Source organism: Mytilus galloprovincialis, chromosome 2, assembly GCF_965363235.1.
Source record: "Mytilus galloprovincialis chromosome 2, xbMytGall1.hap1.1, whole genome shotgun sequence".
Lineage (NCBI taxonomy): Eukaryota > Metazoa > Mollusca > Bivalvia > Mytilida > Mytilidae > Mytilus > Mytilus galloprovincialis.
In genome coordinates this window covers 48477631-48496424 of record NC_134839.1, presented here as the reverse complement: position 1 = coordinate 48496424, position 18794 = coordinate 48477631, and the positions used below count along the sequence as shown (strand labels likewise).

At 31.0% G+C, this 18794-nt stretch overlaps 1 protein-coding gene across 4 annotated transcripts in view; it reads left to right on the top strand.

The window, feature by feature from the left end:
* The window catches only part of LOC143063739 (uncharacterized), a 29118-nt gene extending 11641 nt beyond the window's left edge, over positions 1 to 17477 (top strand). For all 4 annotated transcript variants that reach the window (XM_076236092.1, XM_076236093.1, XM_076236094.1 and 1 more), the window contains 2 exons: positions 389 to 523; positions 17213 to 17477. In XM_076236092.1, the coding sequence (XP_076092207.1) occupies positions 389 to 523; positions 17213 to 17272 (195 nt within the window). In that variant the 3' untranslated portion in view covers positions 17273 to 17477. The remainder of the gene's footprint in view (positions 1 to 388; positions 524 to 17212) is intronic.
* Positions 17478 to 18794: the final 1317 nt, after the last annotated feature.

The window sequence follows — 18794 nt, the reverse complement described above, 5'->3', positions numbered from 1 at the left end:
ACAATAAAGTATTGCTTGCATCAATTATTTCGATTCCGATTGGTCAAATATGTTAATTGCGAATTGAAATTGTAGTCATAATATAACATGTGCATCATTTAAGCGTTTAAAAGTGTTTTAAGTTTATGAAATATATTAAACGCATGCCAATTTAATAAAATTTATTTTTCTGTAGTAGTCAATATACGCATATGCAAACACATTTTATTGGATTTTGAGCATGGGTTTATTTACAAAGCGAAAGAAGCGCGTCATATTATAATTATCTATATAACTTTATATGAGTCCAAAAACTCAGGTTCTGTCAATCACGTATTCAATGTACGACAATCAATTAAGTATATGTAAACATTTATATAAACTTAATGATACTTTTTTTTATATTTAGATAAATAAAGAAGTGAAATACAACCAGTGCGTATATACGAAGAAAGAAAATCAAAACAGAACTTCAGAGAGAACACCTACTGGAAAATTTGCTCAAAAAGAGACCCCTTTTGTCAAGGCATTGCGTGGAACACAGGTATTATATGTTGAAGACATAATATTTCAATCGCTTCAATTGAGGTTTGAAGCTAGATCATGTCAGTAACTGCAAGTAGTCCTTTTGTTAATTTATGTCGATATTGCAATTTTTCTTATATTCTTCTGTTACCTATTCTAACATCAAACTCGCGCTTCTTTGAAACGGTTTTATATTTTGCACATTGCTGTTTGTTTATCTCACATTGGCTAGAGATATAGGGGGAGTTTGAGATTGCACAAAACATGTTAAACCCAGCAGCAGATTGGCGCTTGTCAGTCTCTTTGTTAATCTTGTGTGTGTGTGTGTGTGTGTGTGTGTGTGTGTGTGTGTGTGTGTGTTTATTGTGCCGTTCTATATTAGTGTTTATGGACCAGATGAAGTCCGCCCCCGGTTGCGGTATTTTCTGGCTGTATTTTGCTCGGATTGTTGTCTTTTTGACAAATTCCTTGTATTCATTCTCAATTCTAGAAGTTATGATTTTTTTAAATCCGGAATAAGAATATACTTAGTGATTCTCATAGTATTAATACTAATTTGGACTGAATTCCAAGCAAAACTAAATATTCTTACACAATTTTCCAAATACAAGGGAGGGACAAAAGTTCGTCGTTAAATAACTTTATTGATGGCAAGAACTCATCAAAAATACTAGGCTGTTAAGTTTAAAATACACCAGGTACGCGTTTATTATACATAAAACTCGCCAGTGGCGCTCGCATCAAACCATTTGAAGTCAAAAACCAAGTATTAAATTAAAAGCATTAAAACAGAAAATTCCGAAATACGGTTAAGGCAAGCTATATACATCTTCTCAGTTTATGTTCTAGATTTGTCTCATTTGAGAAAACGTCAAAACTATTCAAAGTTAAAAACAGGTCATCTGTTTAACTGTAATAACAGTCCAGCTGTCTTGTATTTACACGATTATTTTCAGTGAAATGTCATGTTGAAAACTGTTAAAAGTGGGAGATATGTCATATTTGAAAGTGTTATCATTGTTTCATGTTTTATTCATTGTGCAAAATTATAATAAAATTGACATTTCCACCCTTTATGCAAGATTTTTCCATTCTTAACTTGAAGACATATTGTAAGAATAAACCCTACTTTTTCACGTTAAAAACAATACATGTAGTTACTAGTAATGTAGGTACACATATTTTGTTTTAGGAAGAAACAAATTATAGTTTGAAAAAAAAAACGCACGAAAATTATTCAGATATTAACAAAAATGTCTATAAACTGTTATTTTCAAGATGCTTGATATTATGTGGATGTCCATGAAGTAGCCCTGTTATCCTAATAACTATCTGTTGTGTTATCTATTTGTTAGGAATAGGACGGATCGAATATGCTACAAATAGGTATTACTCCTTTTGTAATGGTCATACGAAGGCCTGTACTCCTGGTCCTTTTGGTCTATGTTAGGTAGCGATGTCTCATTGGTAATCATGGTCTATCTGTTTATTTTCATGCTTACACTTTTGCAAAAGAGGGGGGAAAAGATACCAAAGGGACAGTCAAACTCATAGATCGACAAATAACTGACAACGTCATGGCTTAAAAAAGAAAAAGACAAACAGAAAAATAATAGAACACAACATAGAAAACTAAAGACTGAGCAACACGAATCCCACAAAAAACCGGAAGGATAAGCAGATCCTGCGCCACATGTGGCACCCGTGGTATGAAACTTGCAAACTAATCGCAAAGATTTTGCAGTGCCCTATATGTCACATATTGGGGTCAATATAATGGAAAGCTATGAAGTCAATGAACCAGAACCTACATCGAGAGCCAGATCATCTCTATGCAAATGAGAAATTGTTTGCTAATTCAAATGCATACCACATATCATTAATTAATCATTAGTTGTTCAATTCAAACAATCTTTTACACGTTACTTATGCAAAGGTATAAATGTCAATAAATGACCGTGCCTGAGGGAGCCGGCCCAAATGATTTTCACGGAAGTTAGGTGTGCCAATTTCTATAGAACTATACACCTACAGATTTTTTTTAGAAATTCAATGAAAGCTTCTGGCCACCTTATTACTCAGTCAAAGTTTAATTTGGATGTTTCGTCACTATTTGGTTTTTATACTCTACAATATTTATGTGTATGACTCTTTTAAGATAAGAAATTCTCTGATAAAGTTGTCAATGACATTAGACGATGTTTGATTTTTACGACAATGACTATTCGGAAGTTTGCTATTTTATCTAATATTGTAATTAAGACGGAATCGCATTTTCTAATTAGCTAATTTTTGAATTTAAGGGCATACGATACAGTTACAGGGGAGGTAATGACGTTGCTAACGTAAAATGTAATTTTCGCGACGTCAAACTGTGACATATTGGGAAAAGATGCATTTTTCGACTGATTTTTATCATTCAACTGATTTAATTTGAAAACGAGTGCATGGACCCCTATTTTTTAAAATCACATTTTGTTTCATTTTGCAGGAAGATTATGTGGACCAAATTTTACTTAACTGTAAATAGTGCATTTTTTTTAATTTTGATAAATATACACCAAAAAATGACGTATTTTTTTCTCAATTCATGACTATTTGATAAATATGTATTATTTCTGAATAAGAAATGCATAAATTTTTAAGATACGTTTAAAATACAGAAATTACAAATTTTTAACAAAAAAACAATTTGTGTTTATATTTAAAAACAAAAAAGTTATGGTTTTATTTCGAAAGAGAAAATACGGCCACAAATCCGAATTTTGAGCAAATATACAATATTTCGACCTCGTTTAACTCAAAAAGTAGCACATGAAGGTATATTTTTAATTACATATTTGATTTAATCAGGTAAAAAATAGTCTATAATTTTATGCAAATTTTCATCTACTTGTAAATACAGGATCAAAACTGTATCGTATGCCCTTAAGAAAGGGTGTATTGATTGACTGTTGATTGTCCTACGTCCAAGAAAGGTTACTTTTACTGGATTTGAAATGTTGAATTATTTCAAACACTAAGGATTTCATACTCCCAAGAGTAGTTTTTTGTGTGTTTTTATTTCAAACTATAATGTGTCCCATCAGTAAAACAAAATATGTTTATATACATTAACAATTGTGTTTTTAGTCTTCAAGTAAAGAATAAATAATGATTGCACCAAGGAAGAAAAGGTCAATTTCATTATACTTTTACACACTGAATTAAACAAGAAACAATGTTTACACTTTCAAATAAGCCAAATATCCCACACATTTAACACGCTTAACCATGACATTAGAATACCGTTAACCGAAAATCAGCGTGGTAAATCAAAATAGCGTGTTATTACAGTTATAGAGTTAAATTTTGAATAGTTTCAAAAATATCACAATTTTCACGATTTTTTAATGAAACAAATTAGCGAAATCGTCATTAAACCATGTTTTTCCCTTCACGTATAAAAATCATAGATACAAAATGCATTCAAGAATTTATTTTGTGTGATTTAGCCGTCAAATACTCATATATATATGCATACTCAGTCATCTCTGGATATTTCCCGGCTTGATAATCAAATGCTACTTTCAAAACTTCAATCGATACGTTTCCGCAATCGTCGGCATATTTACTGGATTTTCCTCAAAACGGAGAATCAGTTCAAACTAGAGTCCTTGACAAACGTGAGGACTTTATAACTTTTCAGCTGTCATATTCCACGATTCAGAGGACTTTAACTTTTCAACTGTCATCTTCCACGATTCAGAGGACTTTAACTTTTCAACTGTCATCTTCCACGATTCAGGAATAACAAACACAATGTCTCATTGTACCAAAGCGCGCTTATTGTTAAAAAACCCAATTTTGTTTAGATCATACCAAAAACATTTAAACACGCTTACGCAAATTTTTCATTACATTAACACATTCAAATGACCAAAAACCATTCACTTCACAACCACTATCCTAATAAAAACTGTCAGAAAGGTGATATTAAAATTATCTACAATATATAACTACATGTAATACTATAAGTCAGAAGAGCATAAGTTAAGGAACAAAATATGCTAAAAATATTGATAGGTTATGAACTCCATTTAGGAAAATCTGTTTTTTTAAGGCGGAAAAAAGTTGACTCAAACAATAACCTTATATTCAGCATTGTCGTTGTTTGGGTCTTAATTAGAGTCTGCTTATATTTGATAATGACATTTTATTACCTGTTAAAGTCTTCTATGAAAAGAAAAGTGGGTGGTATGGGACAAATATTTTACCCTGTACGTTGGGGAACATCTGACAACAAATCCTAATCTGACATGAGTACATACGGAACTTAACTTCCATCAATTTAATTTTCTCTTTAAAATTGTTAATGTAATTATGAACGTTAAATGCAAACAAGAATATGGCCGAAATATTTTGATATTTTACTGTTGAGCGCTGGAATACAGATGCATTTTTTTGTACTATAATAGTTATCAAAGGTACCAGGATTATAATTTAGTACGCCAGACGCGCGTTTCGTCTACATGAGACTCATCAGTGATGCTCATATCAAAATATTTATTAAGCCAAACAAGTAAAAAGTTGAAGAGCATTGAGGATCCAAAATTCCAAAAAGTTGTGCCAAATACGTCTAAGGTAATCTATGCCTGGGATAAGAAAATCCTTAGTTTTTCGAAAAATTCAAAGTTTTGTTAACAGTAAATTTGTAAAAATTGACCACATTATTGATATTCATGTCAACACCGAAGAGTTGACAACTGGGCTGGTGATACCCTCGGAGACGAAACGTCCACCAGCAGTGGCATCGACCCAGTGGTGTAAATAGTTATCAAAGGTACCAGGATTATAATTTAGTACGTATATAAATATGTCCTTGACCACACAGTCCGTTTGCGTCGTTGAGCAATGTAGAAGGTTTTAAACACTCAGAAAATGAGAAACGATGTTCCAATGTTTCCTCGGCAAAACATAACTTGGTCTGATATTAATTTAAAGTGCCCCACTTTTAATCTCATTTTGTCAACTTCAGAGTGTTTCAGATAACTTCAGATTTACGTACATTAACCATTCCTAAGCGTTGTCCAATTTCTCATCTAAAACACATTTATAGTATGCTTATAAATCTGAAGTAAGAACTGGCGAGCATTGTAAGTTTATTTTGGACAATATAGAGAGGGGCGACTTTAAAGGTGTTGTAGAAGAAACATAGGTGCACCGTTTAGAATGATTATTAGATCTTTGAATATTGTTTTGGTTGGTATTAATATTATATATACTGCAGCTGTGCTATTTGAGCAGTCAAATTGCATTGACCGTATATTCATATGTGCTATACAGTCACTGACCGTATATCACCTTGTTTATGACGTTGACAATATGTTTCCGTAGAGTTTTATTTATGACGTTGACAATATGTTTCCGTAGAGTTTTATTTATGACGTCAATAAAACATACAGGTTCACGGAAATTTTACGTCTTCCGTTGAAAATTAAGAAATGATGTTTTTTACCCTAAATGCTTCATTCAGAACAGTTATAAGAGTTGCAGTATATAAAGAATAACCATACATTGTCTCGAAATATCAATGTTATTTGTACTCGGCTCGAAACAGGTAGAAATGCTCGACACAGCCTCGCTTTCTACCTGTTTCTAAGCCTTGTACAAATAACATTGATATTTCGAGACAATGTATGGTTAGTCTATATATATTGTACCCATATGCATATTCACGATCCTACATTCTGTCAATATCTACATATTTGCATTGTACAAGGTTTTGTCTTATTCTTTATTACGCATTTACAAAAATTTGGTTAATATTTCATTTTGGATACTTGTGTACATAATTTTATTTTCAGTTGTTTTGGCTTTAAACTAGTATTTCAGATACTGCGAGTATTCTCAGATCAGTACTTTTTGTCTTTTGTTGTTGTTTTTTTTTGTAAGTCGTTTTGTATGCTCTACCTACGATAGTAGAGGGGCATTATGTTTTCTGGTCTGTGGGTCCGTTCGTCTGTTCGTCCCGCTTCAGGTTAAAGTTTTTGGTCGAGGTAGTTATTGATGTAGTTGAAGTCCAATCGACTTGAAACTTAGTACACATGTTCCCTATGATATGATCTTTCTAAATTTTTACCCCTATTTCACGGTCCACTGAAAATAGAAAATGAAAGTGCGAGTGGGACATCCGTGTACTTGGGACACATTCTTGTTCTTTCTTAATTTTGTTGTTGTTGCCTTGTACCGATCTGATGTCAGAGTAAAACACTTGTAATAAATGTTTTACCCACATTTATTACAAAACATTAAATTTTCAATTAACTAATAAACTCTAAATAACCCGATAATGGAATGCTCAAGCGAGAAAATCAATCTCGTTGAGATGATCAACGATAATCTATAATTATCTATCAGAACTAAACTAATTATTATTACTTGATACTCTTGATGTACAATCATTGATATATCAGGTCAAATGTAAGTTTTATTTTTTTCATCTAATTGAACCTATATCCTAAAGTAGCAAGTTTTTTCAATAAAGATTAACGGCCTATTTCCTATTTCGTCTTTTTAAATCACGTGTGTAAACCTAGAAAAAATAATATTTTCACATAACTATATAAGTCTTTTGGATTGGAAAGGAAACTTGAGGTGCATCGTCAGTGTTGCCAACATGAAGATTTCACTATGCTTTTTTCATAAGTAAAATAAAATTATGGATGACCGTGCTTTTTTCAAGCGACGAGCCGTGCAAAATTGAACAAATTTGTATAAATTCTTCATGAAACAAAACATTTTTGAGAAAGAAAAATAAATCTTCGAGACAGAATTTTGAAATACATTGAAAAAATAGGTTTTATAATATGCTTCAATAAAAATTTTAAAAAATGGTGTCCCTGAACTTGTTTTCCTGCTACAAGTAAAAATGAAAATTTCACTTTCAGTATAAAACTGTCACTTTAAGAGTCGTTTCCCCTTAAATAGCTAAATTAAAAAATTGATTCTAAAAACTTACAAATCTGTCTCAAAATTTGCAGATTTAGGAAAAGATCTAGAACGATTGTACAATTCAAGATGGCGGTTATCGGTGAATATACCTTAATAATTTTATAAAACATAAATGTTTAATAACAAACTTGGAAGTGAATCCATATTTTCTCTATAACAAATTTATCTTCTATTTTCTGCTCTTTCGTCGGGTTGCTGCTTCTTTAAATTTGACTCAATCCCCATTCTCAATTTCATTTCATAGACAGCTATCTTTTTGGTCCAAGGAATAGAGTTTGTCTTGATCCTCACTCTCCTAAACTACCTGCGATTGTTGGACGCATGTTTATGTTTAAGAAATCATTCCAGAGGGAAAACACCATTCACCACAGTCTAAGACTATAACTCTAAAATTCCATCACTCGAGACAATTTTAACATAGACGAACGGAACAATAGAGAAGTGACGGTCACATGCATATGACTTATGGAACGAGCATTCTTCACGAAAGTTGACTACTCGTTTCAAATTTGATTTACCAGGTTTTTAAGATGCACAAATAAATCATAATCGATGATTTTATTTTTGTAAATTTAATGATATGCTAGAATCATTTCTCTAATTCTTACACGATTTATCCTTTTCCTGGCCTATTTGTTGTTTTTATTTAATCAACGTGTTCGTTTGTTCTCAGTTCTTCATTTGTCAAAATTCGATTATAAAGTTAAATTTTTTGGGCTTTCCTCTGAATTTTCTATTGTGACGTCATGAAAAATGACGACCATGTCTGATGAAGTCCCATAGAAAGAACACATCTTTTCATCAGATCATTCGGAAAGAAGGATTGAGTGTGTTTCCATATCGTTTAAAAATCATGAGATGCAGATTCCACCACCAAATCGTGTCATTACGATATTTATCCACCATCTACAGTTAAATTTTAATTATCTAAAAGACTCGGCGATCCTCTAATTTTAAATTTCAAAATTTAACTATCTCGAGTGGATAAATATGGTATCACACTCGATATAGTGATGAAATCTCTATGTAATGTGTTCGGGGCTTTTGAAAATGTTTTAGTGCTTTGAAAAATGTATTTAGTGCTTTAAACAATATATTTGATACTTGATAATTTACGTAATGTTTTAATAGGATACATAGGTACATCAGGTCACACACATGAGTTGTTTCTTTTCATTTTGTTAAATTAAGTCGGTATTTGAACTATATTATATGGTAGTAGGTAGGAAGGCTTTATAATAAAATGATACGGTCAATTTTACGTTCGTTGGTATGAATCGCGAGTGAAGACCAATGGAAGAGTCGAATTCAAAAATAAATAGCTTTTTGACAGGAAATTTCAAAATGTGTATTGTATCATGATCTCATATGATAAGAAAGTACCACAATGTTATATACATCTATGACATTGTTCCATAGTGTAGTGTTGTGGATGATTCTCAAACCCCTCTGTTGTCGAAGAGGTTTGGACGCAAGCTACTGTTGTCCAAATATTGTTTGGTTTGTATTATTTAGAAAGGAAACCAAACATTAACCACAGTCCAAGATTATAATTTCAAAGTCCAATATAACATAGATAGTTCGACATAATTCTATCATAGTCGAACAAAACAATTGAAAAGTGACAATTATATTCTTGTGACAATGGTGAAAAGATTGAGCACCTATTTATATAAATAATAAACTACTTAAGGATGTACTTAGGTGAGGTTTTGGAATTCCTGTAAAATGTTCGGACTCCTTGGTGTTTTTCCATACAAAACAAGGTAAAATATTTTGCCCCATAACACCCATTTATTTTTTCATATAAGACTTAATAGCTCATAAAAGGTCATTTGCCAAAATTTTAAAAGATTCTTGATTTTCTTTCATTTGTTTTGAGAACCAAATAATACCAATGCAAGTATAAGGTAAAAGTCTGAGTCAGCATTTTCCCGCAATATTTTAAATCTCAAATATCTCGAAAAGGAGGTCCATGACCTATCAATATTTTTAGTTTATTTTTATCCTCAACGAATGCTCTACCAGCTTAAAGTATCAATTTTAAATTCTTGATTTATTAATTTTCACATAACCTCACCTAAGTACGTCCTTAAACTCGTTGAAACACATTTTCGAATGCATGCTTTTTCTAGACAAATATAAACGAAGAAATTAATAAAAAAAAAAAATACTTTCCGCCAACCTTGAAGCGTATATCTTACCATTGACATAATGGCTGAACAGAAAAAAAAATCATCAAAGAAAACACCTTTAGGTATCTTGAAATCTGTGTCATGTGAAAAAAATATATGAGCGTACCCGATGAAGGTTAGGTTTAACCCGAAAATTGCTTTAGATGCATGAAATGTCTAACGTGTTGTTCTCATTTTGTTCTTTGATTCATCTTCCTTTATCTATTTGTCCAAGCTGAATGTCAATATTTTCTAGAGAACTGTGTACTTAACTAAGGTTATCCGTTTTTATTATATACCTTAAACAAAATTAAAATGATGTCAAGAACTATATATCAATTAGATTCATTTTTTAAAAGAAAAAAAAAAGGAAAATGGCTGCGGTTTTACTTTAGTACGAGACTAAGTTTTGTGTTTGTCTTCGAAGTAGATCTAAGTTTTACATCTAACATTGAATAATTTATAACACATGAAATGTTTTTAACGAACAAATAACAAAATGTCTTAACGTTCAGAGAGCTAATACTTTGTTTAATGGCTGGAAAGGTTAATATTAACACCTTCAAATAGGATACAGTATACCTTATTCTCCTAAAGTAGAAGATCTTTACCATAAAAAAGTACGACCAGTTTACTTTTCATTTGTTTCGATCACGAGTGCAAACTTAAAAGAGTCACACATTATAGTCAATTTAATGGAATTCTATGTGACGGTCATACGAGTGAGAGTTGTAGATACAAAACCAAGTTTGATGCGCCATTTTCTACATAGAGAATGCCTGTAAAAAGTCAAGGAATGTTTTTATTCGTTTGATGTGTTTGAGTTTCTGATTTCGACATTTGATAAAGGACTTTCCATTTCGAATTTTCCTTTGAGTTTCTGATTTCGCCATTTGATAAAAGACTTTCCATTTCGAATTTTCCTTTGAGTTTCTGATTTCGCCATTTGATAAAGGATTTCCATTTCAAATTTTCCTTTGAGTTTCTGATTTCGCCATTTGATAAAGGACTTTCCATTTCGAATTTTCCTTTGAGTTTCTGATTTCGCCATTTGATAAAGGACTTTCAATTTCGAATTTTCCTTTGAGTTTCTGATTTCGCCATTTGATAAAGGACTTTCAATTTCGAATTTTCCTTTGAGTTTCTGATTTCGCCATTTGATAAAGGACTTTCCATTTCGAATTTTCCTTTGAGTTTCTGATTTCGCCATTTGATAAAGGACTTTCCATTTCGAATTTTCCTTTGAGTTTCTGATTTCGCCATTTGATAAAGGACTTTCAATTTCGAATTTTCCTTTGAGTTTCTGATTTCGCCATTTGATAAAGGACTTTCAATTTCGAATTTTCCTTTGAGTTCGGTATTTTTGTTATTTACTTTTTAAACATATCTAAATCACACTTGTCGAATTGAAATAAAATATAATTATCTAATATTAACAGTTCCATTTTTTCTGCACCAAATGCTCCTTTTTGACATGTAATATCACTTCAGTGGTTGATGCTGGAGCTTAAATTATTTAAAAATAAAAAAAAAAACGTTAAAAATGAAGATCTTATAAAACAAAAAGGACAAATAATAAAACTTTAGAAGTATCGAAATTTTACCCTTTAAAATTGAAGTTTTTTATTGTTGTCTTTGCATAATCAAATGATCCTTATATCCGAGAATTTAATAATCTATATTGAATATAGCATATTGCATAGCGCAATATTTGCTTTTAATTTGTTATTAAATGCTGTATAATTGATCAATTATGCAGCATATTAAAACGTTTTAATTTATTGCAATTCTGTGGAGAAAGAAAGTTAACTCGTCCAATTAAAAGATATAAGCCGTCAAAAATATCTTAAAACTTGTATATCAAATTATAATGTTTAATGTTTAATACGGTACATTGGTATATCACGTAAAATATATTCTTTTCCATTTAGTTAATTTTAGTCATCATTCTTTTTATTTCCCAAAGTAGCAGGTCTTTACCATAAAGAAGTACGGCCAGTTTCCCATTCTTTTGTTTTGATCACGAAGGCAAAACCAAAAAGAGTCTATTTATCTATTTGAAAGGGAAATATAATAATTTTAATGTTAACGGTACCATTTTTTTTCAGCACCAAATGCGCATTTCGACATACTTCACTGATGATGAAGATCAAATCATTTGAAAAATCAAAACACAAAGTAAAAAAGGAAGAGCTTATAAAACAAAAAGGACAAAAAGGAAAGCTCTCGAAATATCTGAACTTTTCACCTTACATTGCAGTTTATTATAATACATGAAAGAATTATTAGTGCTTTTAATATCAAATGGTCCTTATATAGAATATGGCAAAAGCCCAAATTGATTGCTTAATTTGTTTTAAAATACCCATTAAAATCTAGGAATAGTATATATGCTGTCAATATATTATGTTCCAACTGAAATGTTAATGTCATTTTCAAATGTGTTAACTTTATGAATTTCTTTTTTGATGTTGATAGCTTTCTTTGGTAGATGCAGGAATTTCATATTGTCCTAGTGTTAAGAATATTGAAAATTTTTAAATATAATGCCCCATGAAAAATAATTTTCACACGATTTAAATTAACGTTTTTACACGATTAACTAATATGTCTTTTCAGATGTTTCATAGTTTTCTTTTCTTCTGCTAAAAATTAAGTCAGTAAAATGCCTTTTGACCATTACAAAGTGTGGTCGATTTTCGGCCTCAAATGTCCTTATCGTATCATAAACATACTCATTTATCATTCAAATATGATTTCAAAATGCTTGCAGAGTTTGCTATATTTTCACACAATTAAAGGGGCAAAATATTGGTTCTATCTTATATCTTCCTTATATCTTCCTTTACACACAAAGATATACAAACAAAATATTTTCCATCACCTTATATTGCAAGCCAAAGTTGATACAGTTTATGTGTTGATTTGCATTTTTGAACCGATAGATATCCGCAATCAAAAAGACTTAATTTGCATCTGCCTAACAATTCACTATTTGTCACTAAAAATTCAAACCTTGTATGTAATTAACAATTCATAATTTGTATCTGACTTACAATAATCCTAATTTGTATCGGGCTGGCAACTCGTAATATGTAGCCTTTCCCTTATACTTTTTTTGTTGCCTTAATTTGTATCTTTTAAATTTTCAAAATCGGTAAGATAGTGTTGCCTTAAGGGGGTACCCTACGCTATACCTCCAAAAAAAATGTCGATTTTTTTTCCTTCTTTTTCTCTCATTGACAAACTAGGCCTAGCTAATTATATTATAGAAATTTCAAAAGGTTTGAAACATTGGTTTAAAAGATTTGGCAACTCGAATAATCTTTTAAATCTTGTAGAATAAAATCTTTTACATACTAATATCGGACACATTTGGGAGTTTCGGAAATAATGGTATGTATGTTGATATTTAAACATAGTTTATAGTGATAACTGATAACTTGTAACTTTTTTTTATTCTGGATTAAAAAATATGTCCAAACCAAAAAAAGAGGGATGTCAGTGTCAGCCCGCAAAAGTGAATGTGAAGGGTCTAGTATTTCAAGAGGAATTCTTTTTGGTAAACAAATGTGTAGTTTAATTTTTTTTTAAACTAACTATATGTAGTGCTATATCAGTCGGTTGTTATTACAAAAAATTATCAAATTTAACGACAAGATTTTTTTCTCGTGTTCAAGTTTAAAATACGCCGCCCCCACCCTCATATTGGCTCAATAAATATTAAAGAGCAATATCCATATACTGATAGCGACGGTACATGATGGCCATGACGTTTTTGTTTTATTATCTAGTTTCTAGATATTTGGCATGTGAATGTATCATCATGAGGTTAAGTTTTGTATCATGATGACCTTCATGTGACCTTTACTTTTGACATCAAGGTCAACTTTCGCAAGAAACACAACCAGGCCATAATTTCTTCGTCTTATGACCTAGACCTCACATCTTTGGCATGTGGATGTATCATCATAAGCTTAGGTGGTGTTCCCCTTACAATTTTGACATTCAATCTTAAAATGAAAAACAGGAAATGTTATACGATTCTAAAACCAAATTCCTGCATCTACAATAAAATGTCTTTTAACAAAATAATAAACAATATGTCTTTAAGTTCAGAAAGCTAAAATTTTGTTTAAAGGGTAGAAGGTCAATATTAACACTTTCAAATACGATATATCAGCAACATTCATTATTCAACATAGCAATTCAATAACGTTAACTGATGATAATAACTTTATTTAAATCCGACTGCGCAAAGACCCAATAATGAAATAATTTATTTTGAAATAAACTATTTAATACTGTTATGATCGGTTTGCATGGAGACAGAGGACACCCCCTTGAACTTTTATGACTTGATCAAGTTTATTGCATATCGCCATATTTATTGTTATATTGTTCGTACAATATTACATGGTTAATTATTTGTGTAGAATACAAAAATGTATGAAAACATGTAAATCGAATGAACTTCTGTAGCAAAAGATAGCATGCGCTTGCACTTGAAAGATATTTTAAAAGCTTTGACATGTCTTAAAAACTGTATCACCGTGTACATGTCAATCACTTAATGTTCTAATTCGTTAGATTGGCAAGTTAGATCAAATATAATTTTCTTATCACTTTGTTGAAGTAGTTGGTATTTCCACTTTTTTCCTAAAGAAGCAAGTCTGCCATAAAAAGATTCGATCAATTTACCTTTCATTTTTTTTTCAATCGAAGAGTGCAAACCAGAAAAATCGAATTCAAATGAAAATGTATTTACACATTTCTATATCAGCTCTGTGGATATCAAAGTAGATTAATTACTACTGTTTCAGAAAAGGGAGAAGGTTTGGTACCGTTAAAACGTTTAATCCCGCTGCAATTGTTTGCACCTGTCCGAAGTCAGGAATCTGATGTTCAGTGGTTGTCGTTTGTTTATGTGGTTCATAAGTGTTTCTCGTTTCTCGGTTTTTATATAGATTAGACCGTTGGTTTTCCAGTTTGAATGGTTTTACCCTAGTAATTTTGGACAATATTGAAGACCGTAATTAACTTAACCTATAATGGTTTACATTTATAAATTATGACTTGGATGGAGAGCTGTTTCAATGGCACTCATACCACATCTTCCTATATCTATTGACAATAAATAAACCAGATTTGAAATAGATAAATGCCCAAAAAAAGATTTTCTTGGAGACTAAGATAATGTATGAATAGTAGTATTTTATGTCCTTTTATCTATATGTACAGGTTGAAAGTCAATACTTCCTAACGAACTTTTGGTTTGACTACGATTGTCCGTTTTTATAATGGTGTTGTAAATAAACATGACAAAAGCTTCATATAACTTCAGAGTGATTAGGTTCATTTTGATCATGTTTTCGAAAATGTCTGCTGTTTTATTTTTTATAACGGAATTTTGTTTTGTTTCAATAATGCACTCAAAGCATCTCTATTTTACACCTTATATTGGATTGTATTATTACACATGAAGGTGTTGTTTGCCCTTAATAAAAAAAATATGATCAAATATAAGAGTTTAAATGAATTATTTTGACATAGCATATGGCATCTCGCCTACATTGATGGTTAAATTGCTCTTTAATAACCCATTTACTTAAATCTGTGAATAGTAAACTGTCAATATTATTATATTCCAGCTGAAATGTTAATGTCATTTTCATATGTGTTAACTTTACGAGTTTCTTTTAGATAAAATAATTACATATTGACCTTGTTTAAAAATATTGAAAAATTTAAAAACGTGATGCCCCTTCAATAACAATTTCACACGAATTTAATTAATTTTTTTTCGCAAACAACTAAAATATGTTATTGCAGATGTTTATTCGTTTTTTTTTTTTCCTTTCTTTACGGTGAATCTAGTCGTTAATTTTTTTCTTCTATTACATGTTGCATCCGATTTCCGCCCTTGTATCGGTTCCAGACCAATCAATGTCAAATGCTAGCAATTATTAAAAGTTTCTGGATTTGAATATCAGGAGCCTTATTATGGAGCCTTTTATAAGTCTTTTTTAGTAATAAGATAAACGGTAGCTTTCTATACCCTTCATTTTCGCTCGTTGTTGAAAGGCACACTGTGAAATATAGTTGCCTTCATCCTCGCGCCTCTAGTGGATAGTTTTGTAATCAATATGTGTATTCTTAAAAAATTTGAATGAAAGGAGAAGGTATGATAAAGTCACGTCTTTGTCCCCACGAATTTGAAAACCAAAGTCTTATGCATGAATCTTAAAATATTTGTCTGTATAAGATGTCAATATTCTAATCATTAAATGTAATCTCCAATATTTTGAATATTTAGTTTTGGATTCTTGCTTCTTGCATTTTGTGCGATACTGCAGATACTACACAATAGCTTCACTCATCTCATTAATATTTTGATATGAGATTAGGCCGGACTCAGAAAGAATTTTACTATTTTCAAAGATGCATGTTTTATCTTTTTAGTGTATTTTTTTAGGGGGAATGAGTTATAAAAATACTCCAAAGTTATTCTGGTTAACAAGATAATTCGTTAATTAAGATACCTGGTTCGTTATAATTTATGTGAACATTCGATTAGATTTTGAAACGAGGATAAAGTTTTTATGGTGAGTTACTTTTAAAAATATGAAATAATAATATTGGTAGTAGGAATAGCAATATAATCTTGCAGTTTTTATGAAGCTTTGAATTTATAAAATAAACCTTAACTGAGGTTGACAATCGGGGAAATTTTAAATAAAAAACTATTTTAAGAGAAAAGACTGATAATAATATCCGTTAGAATTTCTTGTAGCCGTGATAGTTTGTTCATTTTTTAGTCGATATCCTCTTAAATTTTGGATGAACACAGGCTTTTTCTAAAACCTTGGAAGAATACTATAATGGAAAATATGAAATATTTAAATTGCTTGATTAATTATATAAATTCCTTGTAAAAATATCACACTATTAGTTTCAAGGGGTTTTTCATATAATATCTTTTTTTTTAAAATGAAAACAGATAAAAGTCATACATTCAAGCAAACGGAAAAAAGGCAAATCACTAGGAGTTCTTCTCCTGTATGTTGGAGCGTGACTCATTCGTAATTATACGCTAAAGCTTCTTAGCATTTTATCAGAAATGTATATTTACAATGTATGATAGAACTTAATGTACATATAAATCAAGTATATATATAAATAAACTCATCATAGATACCAGGATTAATATTTGTATTTACTTCAGACGCGCGTTTCGTCTACAAAAGACTCATCAGTGACGCTCGAATTCAAAAAAGTTAAAAAGGCCAAACAAAGTACGAAGTTGAAGAGCATTGAGGACCACAATTCCTGAAAGTTTGCCAAAATACAGCTAAGGAAATATGTTCCTGAGGTAGAAAATCCTTAGTATTTCAAACATTCAAAACTTGAGTTTTGTAAACAGTTAATTTATAAATATGACTATATCAATGATAATTCATGACAGCAAGTGCTAACTACTGGGGTGATATTATCGTCAGCAAAGACTGCATTTATCTAAAACAATATATATCATTTTTCAGACTGTAGGTGAACTCTATGATATGGCAGAGAAACTTATGTCCCCACGAATTGAGAGGTAATTTATAGACACTCCATCCATTGAATAGCTTGTGGATCAAGATCGAATGTTGAAATCGGCTAAAGAATGTTTTGAAAATCCAGGAATGAGAAAAATAACATGATTTGTAAATAAATTTGACTGTTTGCTTATGCATTTACTTATTGTAATGAGAAAAACTTTTTATTATTATATATTTTAAGATATAAAACGTTTATAATCAATTACATGTATAAGTTGTCTCTTCTTGATTGTTACCTCCCGAATTTTGGTAGAATAACTAAAGAAACAATAGACTGGTAAATGTACTTGAAGTGTGCTGATATCAACCATAACATTATACAGTATGTAGAAAAAAAGGGTTAAATAACAAAATCTCCAAGAAAATTTTTGAACGGAAAGTCCCTTATCAAATGGTAATATCAAAAGCTCAAAAATTTCAAACAAATGTAAAACAACTGTCATATTCCTGACTGAAATCAATAACAGAAACATTAACAGCAATGATTTCTGTCAGGTTTGTAAGGTTTTCGATGTAGATAGTTCAATATAGCAAATTCAATTCCTTAAAACTAATGTATATTTGGTTATAACACAATAAATATGTGATAATGAATTAAATTTTAGATCTTAAGGTATTTGCAAAGCACGGCGACAACATACCAAAATAAAAATTAATAAGAAGATGGGTTTTTATTATTTACTACCAATGAAACTTCAATTCTCCAAATTCATTGCAGTAACATGAATAAGAAGTCAAAGAAAAAAATCATCTAGTTTTTAAGGAGGTAAATTAAAAATCTATCCACCGTGTAATAGTTGTAGGCAATATTGTTCACTGTTCCCTTGTAGAAAATTGTTTCAATGTCAGTCATAGCACATCGCCTTATTTTCCGAAGGATTGTATTTGCATCATAATCGATTTAGACGCTGTTTAAGATTCATTCTTTTCTTGTCTCTGAATAAGTCAATAATTCTGCTGTTCTAAAATTGAGAATGGAAATGGGGAATATGTCAAAGAGACAACAAACAATCCGACCAAAAAAGAGCCTGATAACAGCCGAAGGCCACCGATGGGTCTTTAACGCAGCGAGAAAATGGGCCTCAGCTGGCACCTAAATAAATATGTGTACTTGATTAGTAAAAATGGACGTCACAGTAAACTCCAAAACAACAATCTATGAACTAAAAATATACTGCAGCTGTGCTATTTGAGCAGTCAAATTGCATTGACCGTATATTCATATGTGATATACAGTCACTGACCGTATATCACCTTGTTTATGACGTTGACAATGTGTTTCCGTAGACTTTTATTTATGACGTCAATAAAACATACAGGTTCGCGGCAGTTTTACGTTGTCCGCTCACAATTAAAGAATGACGATTTTTACCCTAAATACTTCATTTTGAACAGTTATAAGAGTTGCAGTATATAAAGAATAACCATACATTGTCTCGAAATATCAATCTGTTATTTGTACTCGGCTCGAAACAGGTAGAAATGCTCGGCACAGCCTCACTTTCTATCTGTTTCTAAGCCT